This window comes from Aphis gossypii, chromosome X, assembly GCF_020184175.1.
Source record: "Aphis gossypii isolate Hap1 chromosome X, ASM2018417v2, whole genome shotgun sequence".
Lineage (NCBI taxonomy): Eukaryota > Metazoa > Arthropoda > Insecta > Hemiptera > Aphididae > Aphis > Aphis gossypii.
The window spans coordinates 4,887,926-4,901,777 of record NC_065533.1 but is presented as its reverse complement, the minus strand read 5'-3'; the positions used below and the strand labels follow the sequence as shown (position 1 = coordinate 4,901,777).

The 13,852-nt window shown below is 26.4% G+C and overlaps 1 protein-coding gene across 2 annotated transcripts; it reads left to right on the top strand.

Moving 5' to 3' along the window:
* Positions 1–1,528: 1,528 nt before the first annotated feature.
* LOC114125063 (leucine-rich repeat-containing protein 51-like) lies at positions 1,529–5,025 on the top strand. Of its 2 annotated transcripts, none has more exons than XM_027988542.2 (3): positions 1,529–1,767; positions 2,762–2,979; positions 4,566–5,025. In XM_027988542.2, exons 1-3 carry the CDS (start codon positions 1,668–1,670, stop codon positions 4,884–4,886), a joined length of 639 nt encoding a protein of 212 aa, XP_027844343.1. In that variant the 5' UTR covers positions 1,529–1,667; the 3' UTR covers positions 4,887–5,025. The 2 variants fall into 2 exon arrangements, with proteins under 2 accessions (XP_027844343.1, XP_050062011.1); XM_050206054.1 differs by lacking the exon at positions 1,529–1,767 and adding an exon at positions 2,252–2,330.
* The last annotated feature ends 8,827 nt before the right edge of the window (positions 5,026–13,852 follow it).

Here is a 13,852-nt window from a genome sequence, read left to right as displayed (position 1 = left end):
TGACGAATTATTTGGTAAATATAAAATCATATTTTATAAATGAACAATCCACAATCGTATTACAACTATAAAATATATACCTATGATTTGTTTACGTAAAGTATCACTTTTTCTTTTTCTGTGTATTGTATAGCTATTATATATAATATTTTTTACTCGCACACTCATTTCTTTACACTCATAACATGGTATTTTTTTTATACAATATGTTACTTGCAGAAGATAAGTATATAAATAAGAAATATTGTAGGTATAGACGATTTTATTTTACTATTAAAAAAATATATATAATTACTATTATTAATTTATTATAATGAATATAATAAAATAACATTTATATATCTATATAATATATATATCTATTATACTTATTATAATGCTATGTGTATAAGTAGTTAGGTAATATCCATATAATTGAGAAATACTGTATATTATATAACAATCTGTTTTATAATAATAAAATATGTAATGTATGAATAGTTTATTCTTTATTACGATGTACTAAAAAGTAAAAACTGGCGAATATGTCATCTTCATTGTCAGATTATTCCATTATAGTTTCTTCACTTTCGTTTGCATCTTCCAGAGTAGCTACTTCCCGAGCTTCCGCTTCGACTTCGGATATTTCTTCAGCACGTCTCTTAACACTAAAAATAAAAGATAAATTTGAAAAAAAAAGGCGTTTTCGGCTGAGGCTGTACACAGGGTTTTCCGCCTCGTTTCGAATACTGCGTATTCCGCGTCGTTTACCGCGGCGTTTTTCGTCGAATTTAAAATGCGTTGGTTTATATCGGAGTACCTAGCTATACATGATGGACGTAATATTGCCACGTTTTAATTCGCGGCGGAAAACGCCGGTGCGCCACATAGCACATTCTTATTATAGGTAGGGCAGGTAGGTAGGTACTATTATAACTATATGGGTAATATTTTTTTCTATATTTTTTTTTTTTTTTATTGAAAAGAGGCTTCAACAACTAAGGTTATTAGCCTTGTAAGTATTACATAGTGAGTGTTACATTAATTATGAATTTATGAATTATAAGATACAAGTTGTAACATATAAATATTTTTGAGACATAAAAATTTTTCATAATGTGCATGTTGAAAATAATGATTTATAAGTTATTTATAATATTGATTTTTGTGAGGAAATTTAATGTTTTTGTGCTGTTGTCTTCATTTAGTGCTTCTTCTAGGTTGAATGGTATCGATAGTGTGTTTCGTATGTTTTGGAATGCTGGGCAGTCTTGGATAATATGTTGTATGGATAGGTTTTCATGGCATTCTTTGCAGATAGGTGGTGGGTCTTTACTTATTAGGAAAGCATGTGTCAGAAAAGTTTTTTCTATATTTTCCATCGAAAGTGTACTTTAACAATACGCAAATATATAGCTTATAATATTTAAGATATTTATATGATGGACGATCTAGTATTGAGCCTTTGATACATAGTATCTATTTTAAAATTAAGTTACAAAATTCAAACCCGCGACTGCGTAACCATGGCGACTGTGACTAGTTTTTGTATACCTAATTGCCAATACACATCATTGTGATAACATAAAAACACAATTGACTACGCAAATCATACACAACACATATTTCGATAAACATATTCATTTTTAACGAAATACATCGTATATTACGTACACGAGTGTTATCAAATGTCACAGGATGACGAGTCTTTATGTAACTCGGCCTACCAATATTTTAAATGCGCAAAACCATTGGATTTTTCTTACAGGAATCTTGTTTCACTTGAAGGTATACGTCATAGCCAAGAGCTACCCATACCTATTTTTGTATTTGTTCGTATTGATGGTAGTTGTGTAGGCACTAGGTATGTACTTACTACTTATGTATATTTTCCAATCGTAACAATAATTAATCATATGATAAGTCGATACTTCTTATTCATTCGATCAAATTAAGTTTTTTTAAAAATTTTTATTACTATTACACTATTACATGAAAATGTGATAATATAAAATATAGATGTAACTTATGTCATTGACGTGATTATCTCTTATGCCTAAAAAAAATTGCCTCATCTGAAAATAGTTACTCATGATAAAATAATAAAATAATAATAAAATTATAACATGTAATTTCTTAGACTACAAGGTTTCTTAATTCTTCTTCACTACAACATAAGTTAATTTAGCATTTAAATATAGAAAATTCTTAGTTTTTAAATTATTAACAGTTCATGTTAATAATGATCTAGTTAATAAAATTTATAAATGGATAGAACAATGGTCAAGAGGAAGCTGCACGCGCGTAATTCAAGTGTAAAATCCAAATGTGTACAAACCGACATCAACTCGGTAATATTGTTCATAGAATATCTACGGTTATGTGAACCAATATTAGTGAATAACTGCATCGGAAATGTAAAATGTTTGATTTCTATAATTGCGTTAAATACTAAAATAATATTTAACTTATATTTTATTTATTTATTAATTGATTTATTTAATTTTATGAAGTTATTGAGTTATGAACAATGACAAAAATCAAAACATTAAACTAAAGAAAAGTGTTTTTCTACCTATAATAAAAGATAATTAAGTTATATTTCATTATATAAATATTTATTTATATTTTAAACGGTGTTGGTTTACATTAAACAGTATTTATACCTATATTATTTATAATTATACTAATACACAATAATACATATTAGTTAAATACGCATAAATATTAATAAGGAATAGAGAACAATTCTAAACATTCGTAAAATTATCTGTGGTTTTAGAGTTGAACGGAAACGAAAAGCCATTGCCATTGAGAGTACGAGGAGCGCCTAAGAAAAGTTCAAAGAGCAACCGTTACAGAACAGGTTCGTTTTGGCTGAACAAAAACTATTTGAAAAACGTCAATGGCCTGCGGAACCTAGCCGATCGTCTATTCGAAATGGCTGATTACCTCTCGTGGTTAGATTTGTCCGACAATAACCTAACAACGATCAGTGACGTAAGTATGTACTACAATACATAATATGATATACTGTACATTTTTATTGTCAGGGACGTCATATTTTTATGGAATACCTAAGTGTATAATATAATGATTAATGAACTATTATTTACTATAGTAATTCATTGTGTGAATTTTCATATTATAGATGCTTTTTATACTTTCAGATTTGTTATTGAAAATGATAAACTATTTTCTAACTAAAATAATAACATTTTTATGGTTTTTACATTTTTTAATGATAAAAGTAGTAATTTTATGAATTTTTTAACTATTCTAACTTTCTGAGATATAGCACATAAATGTTATATTATTATTTGTTTTCCAAATATATTTGATCGAAACTACCATCAGGGCTTTATCGAAGTATTTTTACTTGGGAGGAGTAGAGTGCAGTGTGTAGCACTTGTACCCCTTTCTCTAAGAAAAGAATTTTCACGTGTGTGTAGACTTCAATAGGAATAGGTTCGGTGAGGAGCAGTGTAGGCAACTAGAACAACGGCAGGGGAGAGAGACTACAGAAAATTCTGCAGAATATTTTTTACACTGACTGGTGCTGCGCGCTCCGTAGCCAACTTGTGTGACCACTGCACCACACTGTCCCTTATACATTTTATTTACAATTTTAAATAATTCGCAATTATAACTAGGTATCATTTTAAATTAATTTTTGAATCAAATTTTGTTATTTTTGAATTTAGAAAAGTATTAATAATGTTTTTGGTTTATGTATGTTGGGAACATAATGTTCCTATTCATTTTCATTTGTATGTATATAAAAAAAAACCAAGCATTAAAATGTTGTAGGTAATGCGTCTATGTGAAATTTACTTAAGAAAATTACACTTCTATAATCTCCACACATATTGGTGGGTATATGCAAAAACTGTGTATAGTTGTTAAGGATGTTAACTTTATATCTAACTAGTACTCTAAGCGTTGATGGAGAGAACTAGAGAAGTATCTTCAATTTCTGATGCCACTTCAGATTTAAATGCACATGGCTAATATCATATGTTATTATGTATTAAATAGCATGGCAATTTACTTATTTTTATTCCTTGTAAGATCTGCTAAGCCCCAAAATGCGTTTACTTACATTGGCATGTGCATAATAAAGTACTGTTAGTATTAATTTTATGAAAAATATAATTTACCATATAGTTTTACAAACAACATGTTCAAAAAGTGAATATAAATAAAAAATAATATCAGTAATAATAAATCATTGCTTTTGAAGAAGAACTTCTGTTGACTGTTAGTGGAGCTTATTCGTCGAAAAGTTACAATTTGGTTAAAGTTGTCTGTAACTTTTAATTATTAGTTATTAGTAATAACTTTTTACCATTTATCTATATTATGAATTATTAGGTATGTAATTTTAATTTTTTTGTGAAATTACTGATATATTTTAGGTGAACTTTTTAAATTACTCAGTACGATGACCATGAAAATATATAAGTTGAAAATGATTATACGTACTATATGGATGTACTATAGCTCCCTCATTTTTTTTTTTATTGATATTCATGATATATACTATACAACCGTATTAATGTCCTTTATGGCGTAAATGGTTCCAGGAATTTCTGCTTTTTCCAAATCTGTCAATGCTGTACTTGCACAAGAACAATATTCATGACGTTGTTGAAGCGTACAAACTACGGAATCTGAAGAAATTGCGGACGTTGACGTTGCATAAAAATCCAATGTGCGGAACCCCGTGTTATCGGAGCACAGTTATCCATTTTTTGCCAAATATACGGAAACTGGACAATGTGGTGGTGGTGCGCTCGGAACGTGAACAAGAAAGAAAAACACTTGACAAGGATGTCCGCGTGCGCTTAACGAACGCGTATCCAGAAGACTTTCCTTGTACATTAGTCTCATCAAAAACGCGTTAATAACGTAGGCTATTTTTGATAATTACTCTCATTGAGCTGCAACTAATGTTACAAAAACAAAAATAAAACAAAACACAATTACAGCCACATAAAACATCGAAAAAAAAATTCTTTATAAATAAATTTTATACTGCTAAAACCTGCAATCGTTCGTGGCTATATGATGTTATAATTATAAATAATACATTAATTACCGTTCCCTATAATTTATTATAAATTATGCATTTTCAAATAACGATTAAAAAATTAACACATAGGTACTATACGTACATTTATGAAACCAATTTTTGGTTTTTCTTATTATTACTATACACCGTCTAAAAATTCTATTTTAATTTAATTAAGTCTTAACATTAAAAGCAGCTTATAGTATAGCAGTTCTTGTACGAAGATGATATATTTAAATTAACTGATTGTTTCCAATAATCAATTGGTACGGTATTACTGTGTTTATTAAATTATTATTTTGTACACATGCGACATGCATATTGCATAATATACATATTTAATACACATAATAACATAAACATTTGTTACATTATATTATATATACCTAATAGTTACTACCTATAATCTATATATTATATATATAAAAAACAACCATTTCTTAGTTTTAGATTATGAAGAAAGTGATGAATGTACCTATTGATTTTACAATGATGTGTGTGTTTTTTTTTGTGTCTGTGTACAGCATAACTTGCCGAAAAAATGCTTCAATTTCAAACTTTGGGGGTGGTTTCCGATGTCAAAATGAGTATTCTTGGTGCATAATAGAGGTCAAACTTAAATATTTTCCAACAGTTTTAAAAAAATCGATTTTTTTATGTTATGGTTGTAACTCAAAAACTAACTAATCACTGTAAATACTTGTAATTTTCACCAAATGTTTATATTAGTTAAAATACGGTTAAATTTTCAAAATATTTTGACTTTTTTTGAGCTATTTATAGAAAACTAAAATTTTCGATTTTTCAGAGAATTTTTTTTGAAGTGTTTTTTCGAAGTGGAAAAAAAAGTTTTGCATGATCAAAAAAACTTGAAAATTTAATACAAGGTTTCTTTATGAGTTGTTCTTCGTTTGTTAGTCATAATTTTTTTTTAAAGCGTTATAGTTCAAAATTTCACGAAATATGTCAAAATCACGAAAATTTGCAAATAGATTTGTAGTTGAAAAATCATAATCTAATCAACGGTAATGATTTAAAATATTTGTTATTATTCAAAAAGTATAAGTCGTAAATAGTTAAAATTTTCACCAGTTATTTAGATTGGAATTTTTTTTAAAATTCAGCGGTTCTTAACCTGTGGTCCGCGGCCCCCTGGGGGTCCGCGATACTCATCATGTCCGGGGTCCGTGGCAGCCTTAATACGTCGTAATTCGTATTCGAAAAAAATTGGTAAGGGGTCCGTGGTGTCTAAAAATATTTTATCAGGGGTCCGTGATCTACAAAAGGTTAAGAACCACTGCAGTTTACATAATTTAATTTTCTAAATATTTCATTTATTATTTTAATGCTATTTATAAAGGCATTTGAAATATTCGTTTTTTTTAGTTTTTTTTTCGATAAAATTTTTTTGGCCAAGTCAAAATACTTGAAAATTTAATACAAAGTTTTTCATAAGTTAGTCTTATAGTGATTTAAAAATTATAAGAATACATATGCACAATTAATTTTTATTAACATTTAAAGTTCAAATATTGACAAAAATTCGTCAAAATCATGAATATTTGTAAATTATTTTGTGAGTATAATTCAAAAAACATTTTGTAAGAGTACAAAAGAGTAGCTAAGAGTTGAAAATTTAATATAAGATTTTCCATAAGTTTGGCTTAAAATAATTATAAAATGACTTACATTTTGGGATATTTAGGCAATTAAAACATAAACCACCCTTTTAACCAACCACTGGAAATTATATTTTAGGCTAGAATCGTTTTTAAATTTAAATTTAAAATTATTATAAAATGTATCAAAATTACTAAAATATTCAAGTTATGTCTTATTTAAAGAAGTAGTAATTTTAAATTTTAAGAATGTATACTTAAAATTTAATACAATGTATAGTTCCCTCTTAAAATCAACATTAATTGTAATTAATGTGTTTAATGTAATTGATAATTGTAATTTGTAGTATATTGTCATTATTCATATTATATCTATATTTTATATAAATATATATAATTATATAATTAGATATAAATTATCTAATAAAACATAAAAGTCTAATACTTTATATAACAACATAATATAGCAATAATAAAGTAGATACATGTTATAATATAGATTATGGAACAAAAATGTTTGTACAAAAGTACTAATTAGTCGCCATAGGCCTATAAATTAAGTTAAATATAATAAAAATCAGAAATTATTTAATACAGCGTGAATTTTGTGAAAATTTAAAATTAAGATAAAATGTTTTCAATTATTTAACGCTCAACTTCTTTTATAAATATTAAGCCAAACTTATGAAAATCTTGTATTAAATTTGTAATTCTTAGATACTAATATACAATTTTTTATAAATTGTAAAATCTAAATAATTTATAAATATTCACGATTTTTATCACTTTTGTCAATTTTTGAACTTTAAACGCTATAGTAAAATTTGTGCCAATGTGTTTTTATAATTTTTGAATCACTGTAAGTCTAACTCATGAAGAAGTATTCAATTTTCCAAATATTTTAATTTAGCCAAAATTTTTTTATCAGGATTTATATAAAAAAAAAAGAGTGGTCAAGTGAATCAACGCTCTGCTGTATAGTAGGTCACGATAATTAATGTATTAAATTCGAATCCAATGAGAGGTATCATTGTATACGAAAAACGATTATGAACGAAAATGATTTGTCAGTCTAGGATATAATTTCCAATGATTGGTGAAAAAAGTGGTTTATGTTTTAATGGCGTGAATACACTAAAATTTAATTTATTTTATAATAATTATAATTAGCCAAACTTATAGAAAATCTTGTATTAAATTACCAACTCTTAGCTACATAAAAAAAATTGTAAGAATTATACCTACAAAATAATTTCAAATATTCATGATTTTGACGAATTTTTATTAATATTTGAACTTTAAATGCTAAAATAAGTGAAATATTTTTAAAATTAAATTATGCAAAGAAAATGCTAATCTAAATAACTGTTGAAATTTTCAAGTACCTACCTTTTGAATTATAACAAATATTTAAATTCGTTTGAAGATAAATCGCGTTATCGTTACGCAATTTATTCAAACGCACATACAATTTTTTTATCATGATGTGTCGAGTTTCTATACAGCTATTTGAAGGAAAATTAATGAAAAACTTAGTGTTGAATTTTTCAACCTTAGATATAAATACAAAACATTTTATGTTTTTCAACTACAGAATTACTTTTAAATCATAAGCGCCCAGAGGAGGGGCAAGCTGGGGAAATGTTTACTTTTATCCAGTTTAAATAAGCACCAAGGATATTCACTTTGCCCTCGAAAACCACCCTCGAAGTTTGAAATTAAAGTATTATTTTGACAAGTTATAACTTAGAAATAAAGAATATAGAAGAATATATTCTGAGCACAAAAAAAAAAAAACACATCATTGCAGTAAAATCAATATATAAAAAATAAAAAAACGAATATTTCAAATACCTACAAATAGTTTTAAAATAAACGAAATATTTTGAAAAATAAATTATAATAAGAAAATGCCTATCTAAATAACTGGTGAAAGTTTTAAGTATTTACGACTTTTAAATTTTGAATACTAACAAATATTGTTATATATTGTTATTGTATGCGATTTTGTAAAAACTTAAAATGCATATGTTCATTTAACCGTTAGATAAAGACCGATAACTAATTGTTAATTTTTAGTGTTGGTAAAGATGGTATGTATAGTGTACAGAAAGTATTAGATATTAATTAGGTATTTTTACAATTTCCCGAAATATCTATTTCAAAACATCATGAATTAAATTTTTATTAATAAGAGTTACCAAGTTATTTTAATAATATTATAATAATATTGTAATATAAATACTAATACATAATTATTATTATAATAATATTATTAAATCATCGGAGAAAAACGTATAGCATAATAACGACAATTATTATTAATGTGTGTATTTTAATAAAAAAAACTACAGAGAATGATGTGAGTGATAGTGATTTGAAACAAATACGGGTAGACAAAACGTATGTAAAATTTTGTTATTACGTACATTTCTTTTCAATGTTTACTGGAATATAATATAAATTAATTTTTCATGATTAATATTATAATTTAATGTTATTATCATAGAGCGTTTAGAGAGAATGAGAGCCTATCATATAATTAATGATTAATATTATGCCAAACTTGCATACGAAAGGGGCATGAATTTAATTTATATTTAAAAAATATTGTCGAAAATACCGCAAAAAGATTCTTCTATCTAAAAAATTATATTGTGTATTAATAACTAATAATTTTAAAATAAATTTTGTTAATCAATATTCAACTGAATTGTTTTATAATTCATCATTGCAGGCTCATTCACGGGGGTGCTGGAGCACCCCAAACTTTACCCCCTAAGTTCTACGTCATTGTTTTTTTCAAATATCCATAGTTTTAACTATGTAGTTTTATTCTTTATGTTTTTATTTTATTTAGCAGTATGTTACAGCAGCGCTTTACTAATAAGTATCATAAATATTGAGAGAGACTTAGTCTCTTTTGTTTCTGAAGAAGTGAAGAAATATTAAAAGCATTTGTATAAATAGATTGATATAAAATTATGTTTGACACTTTAGAATGTAATATAATCAAATACTATGGTAAAAAAGTGTGGTCAAGTGAATAACGCTCTGCTGAAAAGTAGGTAATTTAAAAAAAATTAAATTATTATTATTGTTATTATTTTTTCCTGTATAATCTTTTCTTAAATCTGGTTACCTATCCTAAATTAGTACATTTTTATAAAAAAAAAAAAACCCAAAACGTACAATTTTGTGCAAAATAAAACTTTCTTTAAATTAATCTACCGAAATCTTTTAATTTGGATATGTAGCTTGTTTCTATAGAATTTAGAACACGCAATAAAATATGCAATTGCACGAGAATTCGGTTTTTACTTATAAGTTAATACTTAATAGTAGCTATAGTAATACTACATAAATGATTTTTACTATATTTTATATAATAGTATCTAATTTGTTTTTTTTTAAATTTTAGTTTAACCTAATATTAGTTAATTAGATACTTTAAGAAAATATTATACTACTACCTAGTTAGTATTATACTACTACCTAGTTAGTATCTACTGTTTACTTTTGAACTGATGAAGACATGAAGCGAATTGAGTATATCCAAACATAAATAGAAAATCACCCCAAAAATTAATAAATTGAATTATTTTATAATTATAGAATTAAAATAATCATTATAAAGTTAAAATGTGTTGATTACAAATATATTTATTGATAAGGTTAGTTAGTCAGATATACACATAGTTCTATACACGTCAAGGAAATTAAAAAAACATTGACATAATTTTAGAAATAAAGTGGCACTAAATAAACTTTCAATAGTGATAAAATATCCATAACCAGTTTCATGCATATTTAATTTAAAACAAACAATAAAAATTTCCTTTTATATTGATTTTAATTTGAGTTTAAGAAATATAATTTATATTTTTTCATGCGGTAATAACTATATTGTCCATATTGTACTATCAAGTTGTCCTGATCTGCGGTTAATGGAACCACTTAAAAAGTTATAACAACTAGTATAACAAATTATAAAATAAAATACCAAATAACTAACTAAGTGGAAGTTTGAGACAGAAAACATAAACGGAATTACAACCATGCCACGAACATGTATTTTTTAACATGAGTTAGGTATCTCGTATCTCTATTAAGTTTTTCATTCGATTTAAGGCCAATATTATTATTATTGTCATTATTCATCTAAAAATATTAAAATGAAGCATTCATATAATATGGGACAAAATTAATGAACAAAAAATTAAATTCAACTATTCGGTCTAATATAATTTATATTATTTTCAACTTTATTTTTGTTATCCCATAAAAATCGTAAAAGTTACAAATTAAGTTTCTATACTTTGACCTTAAAGAATTAAAAGGACAAAAAAAATTCATATACATAAACATTTACACTTCAATTATTATTTCTTATATAGTTAATCAGGAAAATCTGTTTTTAATGAAAATGTCAATTATTGCATTACTTCATTAAGACTTCACTAATATATGTGTACTTATGTATCTATATAACTTTTTACCAGTTAAGTTTATAAGCCTTATTTATTTTAAGCCACTATTATAATTTATATTGTGGAATACCCGTAGGAGAAGGAACTCTGGAAAAAAAACAAGTTTTACTATAAGTGTTTAAGTAGGTACTAGTATTTTGTATAATATGTAGTAATATAATTTTTTTTAAATCTTTAAATTAATTTAATCTATTGATAGAATATGTTTGGAATAAAAAATAAAGAAAAATTCGGTTTTAGAATATGTTTTTTTCAAACTGTAAATATTTTAAGAAATAAAAATAATGTATAATCAGGAATCACTTATCAATAAATATTTGTTTATAGATATTGCTTGTTTATTTAAATTTTAAACCATATTACTCAACATTTGGTTTTCATTATGAAATATAATGACCTAAAAGTAATAGACACTTATTCATATGTTCGAATTAAATCAATTTTTTAAACTGCTTCACTTCGTCTTAATAAATACACACACAATACACATACCATAATTTATCTTGGTGGCTGACTGGCTCAGTATAAGATCTCCGCAATTAAAAAATAGTTTTAATAGTTTATCCTCATAAAATAGAATATTTCTTTATAACATACACTAGAGAACTATATAGGTTACGGTATTTTAGTAATAAATATTGAGTAACAAAATGGTCAGATTTGGTAAATTATGTTAGTTAATAATTTTAAGCCATTATTTTATGCGTTATTAAGTATTCGTGTGATTAATTAATACCACCATTATCATGAGCGCTGAAAAGGGGGTGCACTTGCACCCCTTTGCTTTTCAAAAAAAAAAAAAAATTAATAGTACTATATAATATAATATTTATAAATTTATAACATTAAATAAATAATAAAAAATAATAATACAATTAAAAATCACCGTATATTATGCATAATGTACTCTCCTGATAAAAATCCTGGCTACGCTTTTAGCCGTGGTTATATTATCTCTTTATAGTCGATAAAATAAAAAGCCGCAAGCTATTTATTACTATCACAAAAATGACCAACAGTTCATTATTTTTTGACAATTGGAAGTCAAGTTGAATAATACGTATTATGTTAAAACGCTTCAGATCAGAATTAATTAGTCTTTATTTATTATATTTGAATATAAAAACCATTCAACTAGGTACACAACAAAGCTATATAATAAATATTATCAAAATGTGGTGATATTATTATTTTTTAACCACACATTTATAACAGGCGTTGGTTAGGCTATAACATGTGGTTGTATATACCATTTTTAAATAGAAATTATAGCTAGCAAACTACAGCTTCAACTCAAAAAACCCTAAATTTGAATTACAGATTTTTCTTACCAAATGTGCGAATTATATTTTTGACATTAAAATAATATAACAAAAAAAAATAATCTAAAAAATTAGTATTCGCAACTAATATCCAATTAAATTAAATTTTTCATGACGATCCGGTACATCATTTTACTTTTATAAAAAAAAAAAACTTTCAATTTTATCTAAAACTCGTATTGAGTATTTAGATTTCTGTTGTTTTTCATAGAAGGTAGAGTTTCTTAATCTTTCTTTCGTCGAACCCCTTATGACTTAGAGATTATAAAAATGATCCAAAATTATATACGATATATGAAATTTTAGTAACCATTTCATGAACTAGATTAATTTTCATGAAATGGATAATTTCATCAAGTGGATGCGACGTATTACATCAATAGTCTTGTTACAGCTTTTGATATTTCTGTATAGTTTTGTGTGTGGATAGATTCTATCTAAATATACTTGCAGGTATTTTTGTTTTTATACATAATATTTTCAGTTTACTTCCGTGGACCCCTAGGGGCTTGCGATCATTGCAGTATAGTTTATGGAACGCTAGGGTATGAACAAATTTGTGTGGAGATTAATAACATTATTGTTGATGAGGTTATGTCGTGCTGTGCAAGCGGTCGTACCTTGTTCAGTACTTTTTTCCTTGTTTACGTTGTACGGTTTGCACGTATATACAATTTCGATTTCAGCTGCGTAAAAATCAAACATAATTGATAGGTACAGGTACTTACAAATATACATATATATATATATATATATATAAAACAGAACTTTAATGATAATATCTAATGCACGTCACTTACGAATCTCGGCGGAATTATCGGTGTCTGCGGCGAACACTCTCAATAGGTTTGTTCGATCGCTACGTTTTCTACCTTGAAAAGACGTATATTGAAACGGCGGCCCGTGACGTACAGATTGCCCGAGGTGACGCGCTCTGTGCGCGCCGATCGCCACACTCTCGCAAGGTCCCGTCGTCGACGACAGCGGCGAGTGGTTTTTTTTTTCGTACCGCCGCCCGATCCGGGACCGGTTTCACGATAATAACAATAATTTATATTTTTGCTCGTCGTCACGGACATAATATTATAATATTAAAAACATTGTGTGGAATAATATTATCATATTATAATATTATCTTTTGCGATCCCACTAAATCGCCGCGGACGACGGTACGACTGCGTCATGACGTATAACACATAATATTAATGATGTCGTGTTATTATGGCACTCGTGTGCGTATTAATATATTTAATATTATTAATAATAATAACGATGATCTGACCTTTAAAAATCCTGTTATGCGTGCACGTTATAATCGTATAATATATATTATAAAAAAATTACATATATTTTTATTAATAATATGGT